At 36.3% G+C, this 22,571-nt stretch overlaps 3 protein-coding genes across 4 annotated transcripts; all 3 read left to right on the forward strand.

The window, feature by feature from the left end:
• The first annotated feature begins 168 nt into the window (after nucleotides 1-168).
• On the forward strand, nucleotides 169-5,182 carry LOC114524808 (cilia- and flagella-associated protein 300-like). Of its 2 annotated transcripts, XM_028545993.1 has the most exons (10): nucleotides 169-258; nucleotides 660-741; nucleotides 1,262-1,300; nucleotides 1,581-1,614; nucleotides 1,696-1,782; nucleotides 1,974-2,056; nucleotides 2,493-2,603; nucleotides 2,972-3,033; nucleotides 3,396-3,462; nucleotides 4,021-5,182. In XM_028545993.1, exons 1-10 carry the CDS (start codon nucleotides 170-172, stop codon nucleotides 4,147-4,149), a joined length of 783 nt encoding a protein of 260 aa, XP_028401794.1. In that variant the 5' UTR covers nucleotide 169; the 3' UTR covers nucleotides 4,150-5,182. The 2 variants fall into 2 exon arrangements, with proteins under 2 accessions (XP_028401794.1, XP_028401795.1); XM_028545994.1 differs by lacking the exon at nucleotides 1,262-1,300.
• A 1,934-nt stretch (nucleotides 5,183-7,116) lies between these two features.
• On the forward strand, nucleotides 7,117-11,683 carry LOC114524925 (nuclear receptor subfamily 2 group E member 1-like). Its single transcript, XM_028546153.1, has 4 exons — nucleotides 7,117-7,236; nucleotides 8,798-9,028; nucleotides 9,559-10,518; nucleotides 10,996-11,683. Exons 1-4 carry the CDS (start codon nucleotides 7,203-7,205, stop codon nucleotides 11,238-11,240), a joined length of 1,470 nt encoding a protein of 489 aa, XP_028401954.1. The 5' UTR covers nucleotides 7,117-7,202; the 3' UTR covers nucleotides 11,241-11,683.
• A 233-nt stretch (nucleotides 11,684-11,916) lies between these two features.
• Nucleotides 11,917-22,386, forward strand: LOC114524970 (myosin-VIIa-like). Its single transcript, XM_028546228.1, has 15 exons — nucleotides 11,917-11,998; nucleotides 14,552-14,683; nucleotides 15,204-15,281; nucleotides 15,968-16,116; nucleotides 16,380-16,497; nucleotides 16,697-16,825; nucleotides 17,064-17,237; nucleotides 17,592-17,810; nucleotides 18,397-18,570; nucleotides 18,904-19,133; nucleotides 19,611-19,774; nucleotides 20,394-20,584; nucleotides 20,828-20,872; nucleotides 21,258-21,317; nucleotides 21,622-22,386. Exons 1-15 carry the CDS (start codon nucleotides 11,990-11,992, stop codon nucleotides 22,384-22,386), a joined length of 2,637 nt encoding a protein of 878 aa, XP_028402029.1. The 5' UTR covers nucleotides 11,917-11,989.
• Nucleotides 22,387-22,571: the final 185 nt, after the last annotated feature.

Raw genomic sequence — 22,571 nt, forward strand, 5'->3', positions numbered from 1 at the left:
TTGTGCCCTCGTTCCCAGGCGCTTTAGATAAAAATAAATATAGGAACAGTATAGGAACCTTCCCAAAATTCTCTGCGCGCTCGCTCTGCTTAGCCACTTTATTTAAAGCGCCTGGGAACGAGGCTGTAGTAGAGCAGTAAGTACATGAAGTATTGCGCGCCATTTCAATATGGCGGAAAAATTTCAATTTCAGGTTATAGAAGATCGTAAGTTTCTTGGTATTTCATCGAATTCAGTTAAAGATTTACTAATTAAATGGTAAGAATAGCTCTTTTGGCACGACTACAGGATAATCCTCATTGTAATTATTAACTTAGTAAAACCTTACAATAACTGTTATACTTATATATGTATTATAAGAGAAAACATACTCCGAAAATAAACATCTTGTAAACCCAAGATATGAGTTGTTAAAAACAAGACATAATATTCAAGGTGATATTTCGACTCTATTTCAAAGTCATTGTCAAACCTTTTTTTTTATATATATGTATGTATTTTGATTATTATAAACGTTTATAGTATTATAAACTTAAATCGTAAATCGTTTCTTTTCTTGGTACATTTGGCACAAATGGCAGACAGTGGAAACAAATATGACAGCAATAAAAAAATGGGTGAATGAAATGACAAGTTGTTTAATATATAATTGAATATAGGGGAATGTATGACCAAATGAAAGTACAGGCGTTTACCTACGACAAACATTTTCAAGAATATCAGAAAAATGAATTTGTTATGGTATGTAAGTGCTATTGACACTAGGGATCTGATTGCTGTTGGAAGTAGGGGACATAAATAAATTATATTATAATCTAAATCATAATTCCTTTATATGGAAAGACTAGAGTAAGTTATAGCATTGCATTCACACATGGTGTCCTGTTATACCAGTCATACCAATGTGCATGATATATAATAGCACAATTGACAAAAAATTTGGACAATTATAACTTCATTTTCCTACCTTCAGGGCCGTAACTAGAACAATAATTGGGGGGTGTTTATTCATATATTCAGTTCTGCCCAACGGGTTTCTTTTGTAAGTGCAATAGCTTACAATAGGAATCCGTCGGGCAAAACTGAATATATGAATAAACACCCCCCAATTATCGTTCTAGTTATGGCCCTGCCTACCTTATCCTATATTGCTGACTGTTCTAAAATTGTTGCCAGAGATGTGCAAAAACAAAAATTGAAATTATGCTTTATGGCTTTACTAAAAGCACTGTGTTGGTCTAAAATTAAATTATTCACATAGGATTTTCTAACAGATCCTAATGTTCAGGCCAATCTCCAGGTAAAAATAAAGATTTTCTATTTTTTGTGCACTACTATTATTTATAAGTTAAAATATAAGACCTGTTGTGGCTGAGATTTGGCTGAGATTTTTCTGACAGTTTTCTTTTTGTGGGATAAAATCTAACACATGTGGCCTTATTCTAAACATTATCAACTCATTCACTTATTCACATACATCAAAAGTGAAAGAAGTATCTCCTACAATTGCAGCAAATATCCAACAAAAATCTCATCTCTATCAGTATTTTTACTTGAAATATTTTTCCTGTTTTATACAGGTTTTATCTTCTAGTGACTCTTGGGTACACTTAGGTGAGATACTGTCAAAAGTATTTTTGATATGGAATATAGTTTTGAGAGAATTTCAAATAAATTTTTGAATAATCCAATTAGGGATTTTAAAAGCAGCTAAAGTCGAAGTAGACCCGGTGCCTTGTACAATAGTGAACATGGATTTTTTTCAAAAATTATTCAGGCAAGGTGAACTGTTATTATTTGTGTTACAAACAAATGTATCCAGTCAAATTACTGTAAGATATCCCAAAACTTAACATTTTTTGGGGGGTTTATTTTTGCATGTTTCCAGGTAATAATTACGGTTAATGCCGTTCCTTTGCCTGTAAGGTTTGTAGTGCCTTGACCAGATGAGCATGCAACAATTTTTGCTGCAGGTTTGGTTAGGGAATCTGGAATGATTTTCAAATGCTTTGATGAATATGTGGAAGGATTTACAGTATCTGATGAACTACGTAAGGTAACTTGTGCTGAGATCATTTACATATATATAGTGTGTTTTATGTTATACACAGACAGTAAAAAGACATAATAAACTAGCTACTACAGACCACAGTTTTGGCAGAAATAGTTTAATTTTAATTTTTTGACAAATTATTACACGTTTAAGAATTCTGCTTTATAAAACTACATAAAGATACTACAACTGATTTGAAAATGCAAGTTGAAATGTTGGGAGTAAAATTTTTAAACAATCATGTTTTAGGACAGCAATGGCAATGCATAACTCACATACAAAACAAACCCAGTTGTAACTTGTAAGCAATTTGAACTTTGGTTTTAACTCTCAACAAATTACAGTAAATGATATTTAACACGTTATATTTAACACGATAGTACTGCTTGGGACCACCTGAAATAATTTCTCTTTAATAATAAGGTCTCTCTAAATTTAGATGCATTTAATGGATGATTCGGACCACTTCGATGTTTTTTCACAAGATGAAAAGATGGAGTTTATTTTCCGGATTTTTAAACATCTCTGTTTTGGTGGAGATGTCTGTCAGGTAAAAAATCACAAACGCATAGGTATAGTATTTATAAGCTATGTACCCACATAAGCGTATTTGTCCAAACTTTTTCGTAGATCGGAATAGTACAAATTTCTCAATTGATCACTGAGTACAATCGTAGTAAAATCATATACAATTTTGCAGTGTTATCTTACCTGGGGAAGAGGACTAATCCGATTTTACATTTTACACTTGCATGGATATATGTAGGCTAATTTTCCCATTTTCGAAAGATCGTAGCGATTTTTCACATTTTGCAATATGTCGCAACAAAGCGTTCCCCATTTTTGGTGCTGTTCTAGCTGTGCCGCTGGAAATCATCTACTAGTATTAACACGTACGATATAAATGCAATTTTCTAGTTCGAAGATAATGTCAATCCTTACTTAGATACAAGCAAAGCAATATACAAAGATTTAGTGAGGTAATTTTTCTGACTGAGATAGTGATAACATGGTTTATACTGACATCGAAAATTGATGCATATACTGGATATTCCTTTATTTAAATGTAACTTTTCCTGTGATTCAATTTTAAACTTCGGGACATTTCTTTCTTTACAACGTGCGAATGAGCCACTGCTGTAATACCATGTTAATTCATTTTTTCCAAACATATTGTTTCGTGATTTTATGTTATTGTTGTGCTTTTCCAACCAGTGTCAGAATTTACTACCCATTCCCAAATGTTGAGGGAAAAGGCAGGTCACGTACGCGCTCCGTACCTGTCTGTACGTACTAACCTGATTGGCGAAAATTCTTAGATGTGTACCTGTTGCTTTCACAGCGTTTACAAAGATGCCAATACAAAAGAACTTAAAACAAGATCTCGGGTCTTCAAAATATCTGCCCTGGTAAGTTGTGCCAAAATATTGGATTCCCTGGAATGAGCTGCGGCAAAATTTGGCAGTTATAAAATTGCATATATTTCACTGGAAATCTTTTATTAATGATCTGACATACTAAAGTGGGCTTGGACATTTATCAACTTGATTAGCATTTGATCAACGTTACCGCGACCATATACAGAGATTTTTTCAACAGCGCTATATAGTATACATAATGTACAAACGATGAATGTTAACGCTCATATTATTCTAATAGCACATGGAGAAACATGGGTGTTTGGAACATAAGATTTGGTCCTTAAATCCGTCGTGTAAATATTTGAAATTTGTGTGACGGTTAAAAACTGATTTTGACCGAGCTAAAATGAAGCTGAACGGCACTTTGACCGATGATATCTCGACCGTTATTTTGATCCCTGCATAAAATATCCGTAGAATCTCAATTTTTCTTTGTCAATTAATACAAGAGCTAAACGAGATTATCAAAAGTTATATACACACAGCCACAGGCATTCGACTCTGCGCGCAGTGGAAAGACATTAAGGAAAAACTTCCTTATTTTAGGATAGTGACGGTGAGATGATATACCCTGCTGGTAATAAACACGAACAGTCTTTTGCTTATCTTGTTCTTGATCCGCTAAAACGAAATTTGTTTGTTTGGTATCATCAGTGGCGAGGAATTGCTTGGTAACATGAAGACCTCTGTTCCGTTAATTTTACTCGTCGTTTATTGTTGTGGAATATTTGTCCGGCTTGGAGACTATATTTTTCCTACAAATAGCTCCCTAGAACGCAAAGGGAATCTCTGAACAAGGAGAAAATATAGCAAGTTGTCTAACGCCTCGTTCTTAGCTACATATCGCTGTGGAAATAGCAAAGAGAATGTGGAATTCTGCGATGCTGGAGAGATACACTCACTCGTACACACATAATAACTCAACACGTTAAATATTCGGGGGAAATTGCATGCCAACAATAGCTACTAAAAAAACGTTAGATAAACGCTAGATAAACTTGCTATATATAGGTTCACGCCAGGGTGACGCTCAGCGCTAAAATGTGTTAAACATGCAATTAAGCAGTTGACACCTTTCACAATTTAAAACTCGCAAGCTAAAATAGAGACGATTTCAAAAAGTGTTGGGATTAATTTCTGGAACAACTTTCATCTTTCGAGTCTTTGGTTTTGCTGACTCAAACATCCATTGCGAGTTGTGACAAAGCGAGAAAGTGTTTTTAAGAGTTTTTATTTAAAAATAAAAGTGTGTTTCGTCCGCCAGGTAGGCATATATGTAGCGTCAGCCAGGTAGGCATATATGTAGCATACCATATGTAGCTTTATGTAGCTTTTCTTCACAGAAGTTTGCACGTTAAAATAAATATGCATGTTCATCCTGAACATGTAATAAGAGATGTTGGGAACTTAGCACTGAACGTTTAGAAACACACTTTCTAAGGGCAGTTGCAGAAATAAGGCCATAAATAATGCAAAGAACCTTTCCTAGATCGATAGTTTGGCGTTTCCAATTTTAACAACTACCATGATTTTTTGCTACTCATATGAATATAACATTGTAAATAATAAAGTCTTAAGTCTATTTTAGACGAACTTTTCATGTGCCGAACCTAATGTTAATGAGCTAAAGTCTTTGTTTAAGTCTTATAAGGATCTTATAGAAGGCCAAAATTTGTGTTAATAATTGAAAGCAAAAAATTATTTAAAAGGTTTTATTACTTTGCTTAATTTTACTTCAAGCTAAATATGATCGGAAAAGTATTATGAAATCGTCTTGTCTGAAAATTTTGAGGAATCGAATTTGAGGTGAAATTATGTTGTACCACCACAAGCGCCACTATTTTGACTTTGACCTAGCTGATATATCTTTGTAGCTCGATGCCGTTTTTAAATAACTTCAAACAAATTTTTGAGCTGTCCAACACACATGCATCTCTGCTTCCAGCTGAACCAAATGATCGCATACCTGCGTTAATGCTGTTATTCTTTGACGAATGTCATTCTCATATATATATAAAAGTACCCCATGCGGTGATAGCGTAAAGTGCTTGATACATACACGTCACTTAGGGTTCTTAGGGTTCTTATTTTTCGCTTCAACTGTATCGTAGCGAAATGTAGCGTATTTGGCCCTTGGCTTATAAAGCCATTAGTTCTGGACGAATGCCCAGAAAACAATGTTATACGATACACTTTGCTACTATGAGGTTGAAGGGGAAAGTACCAACCATACCGTTCCTGTCACATGTGACATGATGCCATAGTTGTGGATTACTTCGCGGTAAAGGAGCAATTATGCGGTGGTGTTGTTATTCCATTGTTGTCGAATATTTTTGGAATTAACTAATTAGCCGAGGGCGAGTCAGTTGCATATAATCTAGATAGCTAGCGCTTCAATTGTAACAATATTGACCCACAGGTGTTCCAAGTCTGCGGAGAAAAAATAGATATTCTATCGTTCGTGCCGTAAAATCCCACTGACGCGATTGCATGAAAACCTTTGTTGATTTTTGGCAGAAATTCCCCAAAGCATGAAATATTAAACTCATAATAGACACTTTCCAAATTTGCTTCAGTGCACACAGAACAAGAGCTTGGAAACGAGTTGGTCATTTGTTAGTGGGATATTGCCCGAGTACAAATTCGGGACGTGTCTGTTGATCTGAATATGCAAAGAACACCGAAATGCATTTTGTTAAAAAGACATTGTCTCCTGCAATGTAAGATTAATTTGAATTTAATAATTCATGCCTGAGATAGTTCAGAAATGGATTTGAAACACTTTACGTTCTCCACAGTAAGCCTTTAGGTCACGAAAATATTGCACGCGCATTCAATTTCGTTGCTACCAATCCATGTTCGCTCAATAACTCTCAACTGATAAAGGCTAAAAGCCACGATATGTAGAAGCTGAATGATGCACGACCAAACTTGCTCTAGAAACCGAAGTTGTTCTTATAGCTTCAGATTAATCATGACTTTAACTTTTTGCAATATGGGTACTGTGAAAACGCATTGAAGTTAGGGCGAAAAATCATACATATAAAATAAACTATAAGATCAAAGTATTCAATGTAATAGTTCTGAAAATAGTACGTAAAATTAATATTTAATGTATATATATTCTGGGTTCGACGAACGTAGCTAATAGGTTTTTCAGCATCATTCATCTTCTTATATAGTTAGTCGATTATAAGGTTTTAATCAACCGTTGCATTATCGAAATAAATCATATAGCTACATCTTGTATATTGACTGCAGTACTCGTGAAACGTGCCCTGAAAAAAGCGATCGCAAGTAGCCATAGGTACCTGTTTGCTTGTTGCGTTCGTGTACGGTATAATGAATGACTTCTCTAGTTCGTTATATATATATGAGGATGCTTGACCAAAAGATGATTTTTTTAGCCTAAAAATGGTTAAAATAGAGGTATACCCCTGCAATACTGTTCTATACTAATGCCAGTTTTGAGCAAGCAAAGATCAAAAACCTTGACCAATCAGAGTATATTACTTAACAGTGAGCATATTTAACAGCCAATTGCGGCAATGGATTTCTCGAGCTACCTGCCGTTTAAACAGGTACTGTTATCAAACGTTTGCATATATAACGTCTGGCTTTATAAACGAAGGCGACGTATCTGGCTTGACCCGTAGTTGCTCACGAGCTAAACATTTTTCTTCTTTAAAGTTGCATATATTCAAAGACTGAAAAGATTTGAGTGAATTATGAGCGCCGAAGAAAGTTTCACACCGAAACGAGGTAGGGATTTTTTATACGTTTCAATACAGTATTATTATGTATATATACGTAAAGTTACACAGAGTTCTAACTGTTTATTAGGTTCACGCTTTATTAACTCTATTGTTCGCTATTTGATGTATAGCCGCGCATATCTAAGCCGTTCAAAAGTTTCTGTTTTCACCAACCTTTTGGGGTATGTAAGCAACTCTATATATCGTCCCAGCAAGATTATTTCCAAGCATTCCTTGACATATAAAACGCAAAATTTAATCGCTAACTTTGTATGTGATCTTTTTTGGGTGTTTCCAAATAGCTTACGTTTGAAGTAAAATAAGTTTGATTAACTTCATTTTGCTTGTATGCACGTCTTTACCGTTAGTAGCATACCTAAGCGTTGTACGACATTGGCTTTCATCCATTTCGTATAGTGACCAAATAAAATTTCGCGATATTTGTTTGACAGATTTGATTCCATATTTTCAGTATAGCGTTGACGCGCGTGATCCATATCTTGGGCAAAATTGCACAAACTTTGCCTTGTTCGTTATACATATTCCCGTGTAATACGAAAAGGAAAAGTGATCACGACACAAATTCATGTAACTGGCTACTATACAGCTTTTGTAATTCTCGTGAATTTCTTATTCCAATGAAGATGGTTGTATCAGTAATATAAATACGATACCCGTCGCTGAAATCTGTTTGAAGTGCAGCTGCTGTTATATAGCGCGTCGTCGTGGCCATTGGCGGTCACAATATATTGTGATTGTCGCGAGCATTCGCTAGCTTGCTTCATATTCTGCGAGAATTTGGGGGTTTCTTGCATGAGATTATGTGAGATGTTATAAGCAGTAACTACGTATTTAAATAGAGCTTTGAAATAATAGAATATATAAGTAACGGAATTTAATATATATATTAATATATATGCCAGCTAACTTTCAACGCATTCATGGGAATAATTTGAAACATTTTCATGGAAAGACCATATGAACAGTAAAAATGTGTTTCCTACATGTACGCATTTGCCACAAGTTAACAAATTTTGTAATTAGTTTCGATGAAACAAAATTAATAATTGGTTTAAAGAGAAACAGCATTGTGTATAAATCTTTAAATTCTTCCTCTCATTGTATGGTAGGAATATGGGATAAGATAAGAGCGGGGAGGGGGGCGGAAAAATGCATGACTTTGAACAATGCAGCTAAGGAAAGTGGTCTTAGGAAATATTCTTTCGTCCATGCAGCATAACCATAGAAATATTTTGGTCACCCACTTTACTTGTAACTCCTTGGGGTCTTTATGAAAGAATTAGCGCATTACTGAGGCTGTATAATAAATCTGTGTTCCAATGTGGAACAAACTTTTTGAAATCTAAAAATGCGACTAAATCTAAACTGTATATAGTATCTGCCAGCATCCACTTTATCCAAGTGTAATTACAGTCGTGTTTAAATTTAGGTCCATGTAGTGCACTGAATGCATCAGGTCTTTTTTAAGGCTACATTTTTCATTGCACTTTACACAGTAACGTGGTGAGGACGAAGGAGTAAACAAACCTCTCATCATTTTATTTCAGAGCGTACCAAGTCTCGTAGTTCATGCAAGGTATGTGGTGATAGATCGTCAGGGAAACATTACGGTGTCCTGACCTGCGATGGTTGCCGAGGATTTTTCAAAAGGAGCGTGAGAAGAAGTCTTAGCTACAGCTGTAAGAATTTCGGCGACTGCGTGGTTGACGTGAGCAGACGTAACCAATGTCAGGCATGCCGTTTGAAGAAATGTTATGAAGTAGAGATGAATCCAGATGGTAAGCTTTTGAAGGAGAAGGGAGTAAAATGTAACATTGGTATTGACGTTTGCGATTTGAACGTACCGAGATCGGTCGCGCCACGTTAAATTCATGCAGGGACTCACATCTTTTGCTTCCAGCCGTTGTCTTATGTCTACCTCTAGGGCTATAGTCCAAGCTCAGCTGCCTAAGTTAACGTAACATTTCATGCACATGATTTCCGTAGTTGTTTTTATTTAGTTCAGTAAGATCATGTTTATGAGTTCTTTCTCTTTCTCACATGCTAATTTAATCTCTAATACATCCCGGTCGAGGTAATATCGGAACTAATACAACCTGGCTTCGTAGGTAATGTCATGGAAATGAGTTAACCACCCACTGGATTCGAGTTATTAAGTGGTATTTCAGTTCATTATCATAGCAACAACTACCATATAAAATGGTATGAAAGTTCACACACAGCTATATATTGAGCTATTCGTAATAAAATAACATTAGCCTCATTGATGAATCATCATTTTCATTAACGATGTTTCCCATTTTTTTAGCTGTGCAACACGAACGAGCGCCGCGGTCATTCACCAAAGCTAAAAGCTCAATCACAGCAGCCAAAAACAGAGAGAGGAGAAAGAGATCCATTTCGAAGGTTAAATACGAAAAAGACCAGCTCAGTTCGGAACCTACTTCCCCATATTCGTCGCCAATATCTCCTGATCAATGGAACGAGCTTGAGAGTAGTGTTGACACGGTTTTTTCGAGTTTTGATGCTCGCATGAAAAAGGATGACGACGAGTGTAATTTTTCATTTAATGAAAAAACCAATGGCGATCACCAGCTAATGCATGGTAGTCCAAACATTACCAATCACAACACTGGCAATGAACGAGACGACCAAGAGAAGACAAGGAAAAACAATTCCAGTTTTCAAATGTCTAACGGTAGCACCGAAGGCGAGAGTTCCGTTAATTACGACGAAACCAATACCAGCAAGAACAGCAACATCAATCAAAGCGACGTCGTTGAAACAAGCGTGAACGGTACCAATGACTCGAGTAAAAGCGGAGAAGATATAAACAACAACAGCAGCGCATCCCAAGCAACGACACATACCGGTTTCGTTAGTGAACAAGCTGCACACGATTTATCGACTCAAGTTGTTTTGCCACCCAGTTCGTTCTCTCTCTACGACTCGTCCATCCAGTTACTTTACATGTCTGTGAGTTGGGCACGTAGCATCCCAATGTTCATGGATTTACCATTTCGCGATCAAGCAATTTTGCTGGAAGAAGCATGGAGCGAGCTGTTTCTTCTCAACGCCGTTCACTACTCCCTACCCGTTGATATGACAACATTGTTTTCGGCCACAGATCGAAATGCAAGCCAGTCAGTAACCTCAAAAGTCGTCAAAGAAATACGAACACTACAAAATGTTGTGGCTCGATTTCATCAGTTGCAGATGAACACAGTTGAATACGCTTGTTTGAAAGCCATAGTGCTATTTAAGTCCGGTAAACATTGTTCCCTTTTCTATTATTTTTGTTCTATGTATGGTATAAATACATCTGACACGGACGGGAATTGGATGCATCTGTGAATCTTACAGGGGAGCGATTATAATCCCATTTACACGAATATTCGGCTGACTATGAATGTCAATACACTGTACAATAATTTCCTTCTTCCCTTTTTTATTCCCCGAATTTAACTAGTATACATTCTCAAGTAGTTAAGATATCTTTGTCTGCCGACTAAATCCTAGATAGTTTCTAGCTGGTTTTACCAAATGTTTGAACCCAAAATGTCGTTCTGCAGATCGCCACGGTGTGACCATGCATTAAAAACCCTAAATTTTGTTTCAGAGGAAGGTCATTTTTGCACCCATTCATGATTTCTGGTCCACACGGTATCATGATGTACTATATCCTTTAAAACCATCATGCCCCATTTTGTATACATTAAAAATGTATTCCATGCATTTCTTGTAGATCTCCGTGGTTTACGAGCTCCTCGCGACATCGAAAAGCTTCAAGACCAAGCCCAAGTCATGCTTAATGATTACTGTCAAACACACCTCCCCTCCTCTGATAATGCTCGGTTTGGCAAACTGCTCCTTACATTGCCATTACTTCGCTCTGTTAACCCGAAGATTATCGAGCAGGTTTTCTTCTTTAGAGCTGGTGAAGTCATTCAGATAGAAAGAATCCTTTGCGATATGTTCAAGGCTTGTTAATTGAATTGTACCCAATCACGTAATAAATTAATATTATTTTGAGCCCGCTGTTCAATATACTGTATATGTATTACACAATTGTAAATGTACGAATGTAACAAACAGTAAATGCATTATGGAAAAGAAGAGAAAGAAAACATTTCCAACACGATTCAAATTAAAAAACCTTCCACGAGAGGTGAAGTTTAGTTTCGTGAGTATAAGCATCTCAGCGGCTGGTTACGTACATAGATTTATACGCACAAGATTATATTATATTAATTTAATTATTTTATATTATACTATATTAAAAACAAAGCCTGAAGTAAATAATCTCTGGTCCACGTGTGCGAGCGTGCCATGTGCGGAATTTTCAGACCTATGTTCATACGACAGTCGTTTTGATCTCCTTATTTTTGACGTTAGTATTTTAGCAGCTTTAGTACTAACAAGTGAATTTTTCACAGTTTTATAAAATACACGCGTATTTGTAATTTTTGAAATCGCATCTGTAGAATCGTTCTGAAGTTTTTATATAAAGTGATAATTTCCACAACATTATTTGTAGAGGTTCGTATTTCGAACGGACGATCTACGACATCACGAATAATATTGTCTGTGGCGGGTTCCCCACCCAGGCTTCGAGTAGCCCGTGCATGATTTCTGAAACTTATTTGTTTTTCATTTTTGGTATTTATGTTTTGAGTTTAGAAGTGAGATAATGAGAGAGGTGTCACCGTGCATTCTGGAAAGATTTGTAATAGCTCAAAATGATTGCGGTACGTTGGAATATACTATTGGGTAGCTAATCGTTTCATTTTCATTTAATCGTTTTCCGGGCATTTTGTATATAGGGCATTGAATATTTTCATTTAGAGAATTTTTGAATTATGACCATTCCGTCATTATTTCGTCCTCTTCCATCAACCAGGTCTGACGATATCCCTGATTCTCGTGAAGTTTGCTCATGGTAAAAACAATACATTCAAGTGTTTGAGAACGTAGAACGGACACGATAGATTTTAAACCAGCACAACTTTTTTAACTTTCCAAAAGAGATGTATAGACCTACAGCTGTTGGTGATCTAGCCTTTCTAAAGCAACACCCTTTTTATCAAATCCGCGTTTCTATACTAAAAGCTGTATGGGTAATCAGCATGTTTTTTAACATGTTTATATACAGCGCCTATTTGCTCATGGCATATGGTAAAATGGAAAACAATTATTTTGAATTAATTTGGTAAAATTTTGTCCACGCATCGACCAGAACCTCTTTTCAAAAGAATTATTCTCATCATGATTTTACCATACCTCGCAAATTGATGCATGGAGCCACCTTAATATACCTCGCAAATTGCATGGAACCAGTCCGAGCCACCTTAATGTAAGTCTTCCGGATTCCGTTCTCAGTAGGGCGACAACCTCCTGCAGAATCCCTTTGAATTATTGCGAATTTAATTCTAAACATGAACCAAATTCCAATGTGTTATTTAATTTAGTTTGTAAATCTTTTACTGTTTTTTCAACTTACAGCCGAGAAAACGATAAGGTGACTTAGATTTAGGTATCAACATCACATCTTATCCAAGTTCAATCATGTTAGTGAAAGAGCAATGCTGTGGAGTTTGTGGTATTTGTTATAAAACGCTTGACTGAGTGATTTGTATAGGCATGTTAATTGCAACAAAATATTGCATATTTTACGCGGTTTCACCATCATGTAAGCAACACAAATGTATCTATATATACACAGTTTATATCTTTGTGTCGCGAAGTACCAAACTTTGTTTGGTTTGTTCTTGAAGTAAAAGTTATCACATTGCGAAACAGAAAAAGATAAAGTCGTCAGCTAGGAATGGTATGAAATGTCATGTAACATTCTTCACCTCCATATCGTTATTGTCAAATTCAAATATGAAATCGAAATGCAAAGCACGTATGACTCGTAACAAGATGTCTAATATAGTCTATTATACTTAATATGCATTAGTATTGATTATTTTCTCGAAACCGTTATAGTCCTTCTTGCAGGGTCTTTATTTCCTGCACGAATATAGATTGTATGGTGGACTTTGTAAACTTAGTTTTAGTCAAAGCTGTGTTATATATATAGTTTGTATAATTTTTATACACTTCCTTCAATCCCTTTGTTTAGTTTCTTGACCATATATTCGGTATTGATCAGCCACTCGATTTTGAATTAAAGTCTATTCTAAACGTGGCCGAGCATGTCGTCTTTATACTAAGAAATAAAACACATTTTATGCTTATACTGACAAAATTACATTATCATCTAAGCTAGTCACTGTTTCTACCTCCTATAGCTATAAATAAAGTCAATTCCATTCCTACATGCATGCCCCTCCTATATAACCTTTTCTTAATCAGTCTCACTTTATAATTCCAGTGTTAAAGTTTTCTATGCCGTTACGCGTTTGCCTCCAAATTAGAGGCCTGTTTTTTCTTGAGTTAGCTAACATACATTTTAGCCGACACCCAGGTTAGAGCTCATAGCCATAGGGGAAATACTATTGTTTTATTTTTGTTGGTGACTATATTCATGTATATTCGTCATATTGAAGCCGTGTAAATAACTTCGTTAGAATCTCCTTCCCCAGTCTTAAATCAAAATACCATACATCAGATACAGGCCGTAAGAAAGGTCGATAGTTTGCTCCAAGCAGCCATACTTTTCATATATATTTCATATTTATTTGCACAAAGCATTTTTGTAATTATTGCCACTAATTGGAAAATTGTTCGCCATATATGAAAGTAGCAACAAGTTGGGTCGCTGCGAGAAGAACGTCACCGATTCTTTTGGGAATGAGTTGCATGAGTAACCTGCACAGAAATAATTTGCCTGCAAATTTTTCTTATCAATTTTGACTTGACTGCTTTTCGTTGCAAGAAGGAAGAGGAAGGGGGGGGGGGGGCAGTTGGGTGTCAAAAAAACGAAAGTAACTACGTGTATTATTTTAAAATCGAAAAATACTCAAATGTTTACGAACGCATATTTTTTTACTCCGCCTATAATTCGGGACCTGGTGAGATTCCAATCCAAAAGCATTGAATTAATCCGCACATCGCGTTTAAAAATGAAACAAGCTTCGAGTTATTTATTTACTCTTAAGCCACGGCAGTCCCTCAATTGTGATATAATAATTATCTAAAGAATAATAAAACTACAGGCTAAAACTACAGGCAAATCCATGAGAAGATTAATAATTGATGTATCAAGAACAATCACGTATTTATATTTGGGCGGTTGAGCCCATAGCCATAGGAGGTAATTGCCAACCTCACCTTATATTATGCTGCTTTTCTTGCAGGCAGCCAATTCGCCAAAGAAAACGTTTGCAAAGTATGCTGCGCAGAAGTTTCAAAGTTTTCATTCCAAGAATGCCGAGAGGACACCGCTGAAACAATCTTTACATCATTTCAAGACTACTCTCGATCAAAATGTGAGTACTAGTCTTGGTGGGCTTTTTCTAATCATTTTCTTATTGCAAGCTGCATGCATTCTCATTCATTAGCCATCATTCGGCACGCTGTTATAATTTTTAGTCCTTATATTTAAGGCGGATTTCCATTCAGTGCAAAATGTCGCGCGATCGACTTTTTGCGATCGCTTCTTTTGAAATGCAAACAGTCAAGTGGAATTAATCTCATTAGATGAGTTTGAATGAACATATTTCAAAAGAAAGCGATCGCAAAAAATCGATCGCGCGACATTTTGCACTGAATGGAAATCCGCCTTTAGGCGTGGTTAGCGGATGCCAAACTCAAAGCCAGTGTTGAGGGGTAGGTGGGGCAAAGAAAGCTGAAAGGTGCCTGGTAATGCATGGGTGGTTGTAATTCAGTGGGCAATGGAGAATAATCTTGTTAACTTTTCCAGCTTGTGTTTGTGGCACTGGAGGCCACATTACCGTATTGTAATATATCAAATACAATTCTGATTAATGAATATTGACACCACTGTAGGCTGCTCGTGCAATTTCGCTAGCGATATTTCGTTACACTGCAGAAAGAGAACAACCACAAAGCTCGTTTCTCAACAAAGTAAGTCACCTCATTTTGGTTCTATTCACATTTACAAATCCTCTATCAGTGTACGTTTTGTCATGTTCTTGTACTTTGTCGTCATGTGCAATTTGGTTCATGTGAATAATCGCAGCTGCAAAGATTCGTCAGCAAAGAGTCTTGTAAACCTGGTTCTCATAATTCACTCGCAGACAGTCGGCAATCTCTATTGTCGTTTGTTACCGATGCATAAAATGTTTCTACTTATGCATTGATCACCGACAATGGTCGCAGAGCATCGCCGACCGTCTGCAGTATGTTTGTGGCTGATGACAAAGAAAATTTATAGAAAATAACAAAGCAATTTATTCTCTAGTGATAACTGCGGACAATAGCCATCGCCGATGGTCGGTGACCTGGCAGGTCGACATTCGGCTCCTCTCGAAAACCGCGTTTGCAAAAGTGCCCGATGCCTATTGCATGTAAACAATAAAGAATAAAGTGCTTTGTTATTTTGAATAAATTTTCCTTATCACCGGCCTCTGACAATACATCGCCGAATACTGAGAACCAAGAATCAATCCTTTTAACAAGATTATTAAGTTATTAACTAAACATTCGCCTACAATATCGCATTGTCACTCAAGCTCATAACTGAAAATCTTACAGCGACTATTCGATAATAGATGTTGAAAAATTATTTACCTGATAATATCTTTTTTCAGCCTATTTTCAGAGAATTAATAAGAGAGTTAAAGCGAGGTAGCGTTGGTGGAGAATGTAATCCTTACACATTCATTAAACGCTGGAAATCGACGGACTTGGAAATTGTTCATTTTATTTGTGGTCTTGGGATTTTAGGCCCGCAACTCAGGTACGACAGTTAATGTAATACTGTGCTGCATATTTCTCCCAGTTTCTTTCTTCAAATTAATCTGCTTTATCTGCTTTACGTCTTCCTGGCAGCTGAAATGTTCCATTTGTCAGCATGCAATATTTTGGGAGAAATTAACAACATGTTTTTGTAAAAAATCCGTGCATGTATATCCGTGGCAGATATCCGATCTGAAGGCAAATATCTTGGCTAACATTTAAAGTAAATTCTTTAAATAAAATCCTTTATCTTCCTTCCTCTAGAGATGAAATTTTCTGTCAAATTTACAAGCAGATAAATGGCAATCATTCAGAAAAAGCTCAACGTGCTTGCTGGACACTTTTCGCATGCTGCTTGTCTTCATTTCCTCCTTCTAATGAGGTATAAAAATTAACCCCAAACACCTGAAAATAGCTAACGAATAAGGTTAAACCATGTCTCGAAAAAAACACGAACAGCACTTCCTTTGCATTTGACCTTAGAAATATGAAACCAACTTGATTACAAAAAAGATCGCTTTAATTTCATGTGGTAACCTTTGCATTCAGTGTAAAATCTATTTTTGCCTTTTATGATATAGTTCCATCCGTACATGATAAACATTTTGAATTCAGCTCCAGAGGTAGAGAGGGCGTATTGCAGGGATAAACTGGAACGGACACTTCTGCATGGAAAGAGAGATGAACCGCCATCATCATACGAATACCAGGTAGGGGCAAATATTGAGCATTCTACAGTACTGATGGTTTAGCTAGTTGTCTTTGGTATGGTATCTATGATATTGGATATCTTAATATGATGAAAATTCGTATAATTATAGATTTATTGTTCGATGAATAAAGCCATGAAATTGGCTATTACATCAGTTATGATCGATAAATTGCCACACTTCAAGCTCGTTCTTGCTGTAAAAAGAAAGCTTAATTATCTTCATCCTGTTCTCTTAGGCGATACTCAAACGAACATCTATTAGAATTGCAGTACATCTACCAAACGCACAAAAATGTACACTAAATTTGGATTCAGCCATAACAGGTCTTGAATTGAAAAAACAAATGAAATCAGCCATAGGAATCATGGATCTCTTTGGATTTGCATTCCATGTCAGGATTGGAAGACAGGTTGGTGTAATTTATGCTTATGCTGATGTATTATTTAATATGCACTCGTAGTCGAATGCGAAGTTTTGAAATGAGAAATATTTATTGCCACTTAATGTTAGCCTGCTCGCTGACTGATTCCACTTGTTTTCTTCCTTTGTCTATGAATCTGTTTAGTTACAGATAAGCCTTATACATCATGACATTTCAGTTTTCACAACCATTATTTAACCATATACAGCATTCTCTGCACGCATTATCTTGCAACCAACCATAATTCTGGAAAGGGACCGTTGGGTAGTCATAGTACTGAGTGTTCTGATTGCGTGATTCAATGGGTAAGGTTTATTGATTTTTATTGGTTTTTATTTTTAGATGCTGGTGATTGTCTCTGGAGACGACCACGTGATGGACGTTATTTCATCATGTGAACAAAGAGCGAAGGACATGCAAATAGCCAGCTCGTGGAAATTAGGATTGTTCAAGGAAATATTTTCACCATGGCATAGCTTCGCATCTGATAAGACATCCACAGAGCTGATATACAATCAAATAATAACATCAGTGAAGTCTGGGGAGTTTAAAATACGCGAGGTAAATTCGGTTGAACATTTAGACTAAATAGAAAAATAGCAAATTTTATGCCCCGACTTTCCTGATATTTTCTGTTCAAACTACAATGAGGTTAAGATAAGTATAGTTCGGTGAATATCTGTTCTGCCCGTATATGCTAGCTTGCAGGCAGACTGAAATTCTACATAAGATATGTCATAAGTACTAAAATGATGTACTGAGCCTTGTACTGAGTGTTCTGATTGCGTGATTCATGCGGTTCAACTTTGCACGCGAAATTGCTGTGAAGTTTATTAAGGCGTGTGTCGTGGTTCAAACGGTTCCACAATTCATTATCAAAGCTTGAGCATGTTCTCTGTCAGTTCAAAACAGGCCGTTTCCAATAGTCAATGCCTGATATAGCAAAAAGTAAATGATGTATAAATAAATCATGTACTCGATATTATTGAATGTGTGTCGTGAGTACCAGTATTAAATAAACATTACCATGCATGCATTTAATACTGACAGAATAAATTATGCGAGCAATTGCCCCAAAGTATTAAATAACGTTTAAATAAAATAACTTTTTTGCCACACCATTGACTTTTCTTGTTTTCCATTGTAGAATGGAATTTTGGAGAAAATTATCGCAGTTCATTGTTACTTACTACACGGTGTAAATGCAAACAGACAACAAATTGAACGAGTCACCAGATCATTTCACATCAGTATCACCAGAAATTCGTCGACAAAGCATAAACGTGGTTGGGTACAGCTGGTCGAAAACAGCTTTAGAAAGGTGCATTAGAAAATTCTTCAAAGATCCTTAAACAGGGGCCGCAGAAGGTCGTTAAGGGGGGGGTGTCAAATATTCATATATTCATATTCAGCAATATAAGTTTTTTTTAAAATTTATTGTTTTTACGGTCTGTTAACATGAATATGATGAATATATGAATACCCCCCCTCTCTTTAACGATCTTCCTCTGCCTCTGCGGTCCTTACACACTAAAAAATTATATCTATAATCACGTCTATAATCAGTTTTCATCTATTATTTCTAACAGTACAGGCTGCTATCTGATGGCGAAAAAGTATTCTATACTAAGTTTGTTTTACATTTCATGCACAGAAATTTCGTCAAAGGGAACAGGTAAATCGTGTCACAGCCGCGGGACAAGTTGTACAGTATGCAAAAGTAAACCTGACCTGGGAATTTTCTCGAAGTTTTCGATGCACATCTGTTGATGTTGACTCAGAAGTGAGTTTTGAAGTCAACTGTCGCGACGTAGGGTTATATTCAGGAACATCAAATTTGTGGAAAATCCTATTTCCGGAAATGAAGAAAGTCACATTTGAGAAGTAAGTATTTAGAGAATATAAGAATATTATATGGTTGCACGGAACTATGGAGTTTATTTCGAGTGTTGAAGAGAATACTGCTCACGAGTAAGCGCAGCGAACGAGCTCATATTTCCATTATATGAACAAATTATAACAACAAATTCAAAAACTGGAACGTTTTACAACAGATTTTTTGATTAGTCAAACATATTTCTTACGCAGTTTTTGATTGGCTTGCGAAAATGATATTTTTACACTAAAAAAATATCGTATTTTTACGTGTGTTTAAATACGATTTTCTCGGTGGCCTAAAACTCTATACAATATTCATGTTCATATAATAAAAAGGCCTTAAAAGAGACTGACTTGTTGTGGACTGCTCGGCGTGGCAAATATTTCTGAAATTTATAAGATAGCTCCCCCTTTTACGCTATAAAATCAGCCGTGCCTTACTGTGGCTTCGGTGTTGCCATTTTATAAAAATCTTTCTCCTAGATTCGAAAATGAAAAAGTTGGGACGGTTGTAATCCACACAATCTACAAGAAGGAAAAACAAATAAAAGCAATCAAAGGCGAACAAATACATGAACTTTTGAATTTCTTTTTAACGGGTTTGAGGAAGCGTTCTCGGTATCTCCTGGCGGTCAATGATCGTTCAGGTAAGATGTTTCCCTTATGACATTGTAGCAACAAAATAATGTAATAATAATTCGAACAAAATAATAATTCGGACAATAATAATTCAAACAAAATAATAATTCGGACAATTTTTGTTGAAATCATGCGGTAATAAGGTGGGCGATTTGTAGGCGAAAGGCTGGAAAATTTTGCTGAAATCATTCATCCGCCCCCCCATAGTTTTTAAGCCTGTACACCTGGCAGGAGGGCGACAGATCTCATAAACGATAACAACAATAGATGATTCCATCTTGAAGTGGAAAACATTTGGAAGTTTTTCGTTGCAAAATGCTGCTAAAACGTGGAAAATATTGCGCAGCAATTTTCGCAAATTCGAGCCGAAAGTGGTTGTTTTTCATTTGTGAGATGGTCCGTCTAAAACAGTGTTAAAATTGATTCTTTTTGCCTGCATCAGAATTTTGTCAACCTGGAATCATCTATGATATCACAAAAAAACAATGCGAATATACAAATATAACAGGGACATATAAATGTGATGATCATTGTATGGGCTACAACTGGTACAGATTTTACTATTATTATTAAGGCAAGGACGAAGATACGCAGTAAACGATGTTGCAAGGCGTTTTCTCTGTTTAGGTACCAAAAGAGGAGGACTGAAATTTTATTCTGGAGACTTGATTGTGTTGGATAAAACATGTAACGGCGAAACCCTTGAAGCCACTGGAGAAGGTTATGGTACTTGTCAAAGAACTGGGTTAAGCGGAGACGTTTCAGGGGGAATATTTTACATCATACCAGTTATTGAACCTCCAAATGATGAATTGTTGGTACGTAGCGATAAACGTGTTATTTTCTTGGTACAATTTGGGCTCGGGATGACACTTAACAGACTAGCTGAACAATTAGGCCAAAACTATCACACTATAGCCTTTTTTTGCGTTACGTTTTTTTATTCGGCTGATTTACCTTCGTGATAGTTTGTGATGAATCCATCAAACAATCCAGTAAACACGAAAACGAAACTAGAATTCAATAACACAACTAAAATTTATCAATCTTCCTCGATATAGGCGGTTTTGAGGAAGAGTGAACTGAAACATGAGCAAGGACGAAAGGTAAATTGAAATATTTTATAAGAGGAAATACATCTAATCGGACCGTGTAAAAACAATCAGAAACTTAAAACTCTAACTTCTGTTTTTGAAAATAATTCTATTCTTTCCATACAAAATAAATTTCCCTTCGAACAAAAGTTTCCAAATTGTTTTCAAAGTAGATATGATTTATGCGTACAATTTATTGACTTTCCGGCTCCGCGCAACATTAACATTAACGTATGCTATAATACAGAAAGCCACAAGTGTGTATAAATTTAATTTACAGCTCAACTAACAAACTCCGATAGCCTGCCAAAGGTTGAGTTGGTTGTTGTATAGATTTATTTATTAAATTTAAACGTGTAACAATTAAGTTCATATACCTGAATCTTCGTTCATTTAGCTGAGTCAACACGACACTTCATCCTTGAGCTCAGGATTGTTACCGCGAATAAAACAAAGGGTAATTATGGCAAAGTGGTTGAATTTCCAGCATTGAAAAGCCAAGTCCACACGGACACGAGTTTTGGCATACGATTTAATTTAGTCGGTCGGCTAAATCCTTCGATGTCATCTTAAGTCAAGCGATTTTAGTCGGCTGGCTGCAGTCGGAATATATCGAAACAGCTTGATATTTGCCGATTAAAATCGGACGACTAAAAACGTACGAGAAAAATCGCGTCGTGTGCGCCTGGCTTAAAACAGTCGCCAAAAGTTCTGTATAAATTATTGCTCCCACTAATTGGATAAAGTTCCTAATTTGCTAGGATAATATGTCTGACGATTCAAGTTCAAGAATTCAAGGCTGGGTAGAGTCGAACGCAGCGCTGACAACGCATGAAGTTGCTCACAATGATTTCAACGCCAATGGCATCTCGCCAGAACCGGAAGCAATCGTTGTCAATTCTTCTTCAGAACAACTACTCCGAAATATAGATACTTACGATGCCCGAGATACATTTACGGAGCAAAGAAACAAACGGCACGTTATCAACTCCAGAATTGATGTTTCCAGAAGATCATATAAGGAACTTGAATCTGAATTATATAGAAGCAAAATATACGTAAGTTCAAGAAACGTCGAGAAAGCGCATGAAAAGCCTCCGTCGGTTGACCAAGAAAAAGATTTAGGAAGTGAAAACGAAGTCGTGGATCACGGGTCACCAACAGATAATGGAGTTCCAAATGTAGCAATTTCGTCCGAGGAATCAGAGGTATCTGAAAAAGATATAACCAAGGAAACAGCCTTCATGACGGGAGACCTGGGAATCTCGGCTGTTGTAGAGGATCATGTTAGTGTTTCACTGGAACATGATATGCCAGAGAAGAATGAAGAAATTGACGGGAATGTTCTACATCAGAATTATGAAGAAGATCTTGGAGAAGATCATGAAGAAGTTCATGAAGAAGTTCATGAAGACGTTCATGAAGAAGATCATGAGGAAGATCATGGAGAAGATCATGAAGGAGAACCTGAAAAAGGCAATGAAGAAGACAATGAAAAAGACCATTCTATAGAACAGGTTTGTTGAATTTATAATAACCACTGACTCCTATAGTTGACGTACTATATGCTTGTAAAGCATATTGAATTACGAGTTAAAGACCTCGCGTTACTGTGACTTGAGCCCTAAAATTATCCGAGATAGAAGACCTCTCAGAGCTAACAACCACGCGCTGTTATTGCCTATAGATATTATGCTGTTTTACAACAATA

The sequence above is a fragment of the Dendronephthya gigantea genome, unplaced genomic scaffold (assembly GCF_004324835.1).
Source record: "Dendronephthya gigantea isolate DGI-Jeju-01 unplaced genomic scaffold, DenGig_1.0 000032F, whole genome shotgun sequence".
NCBI classification, from domain to species: domain Eukaryota; kingdom Metazoa; phylum Cnidaria; class Anthozoa; order Malacalcyonacea; family Nephtheidae; genus Dendronephthya; species Dendronephthya gigantea.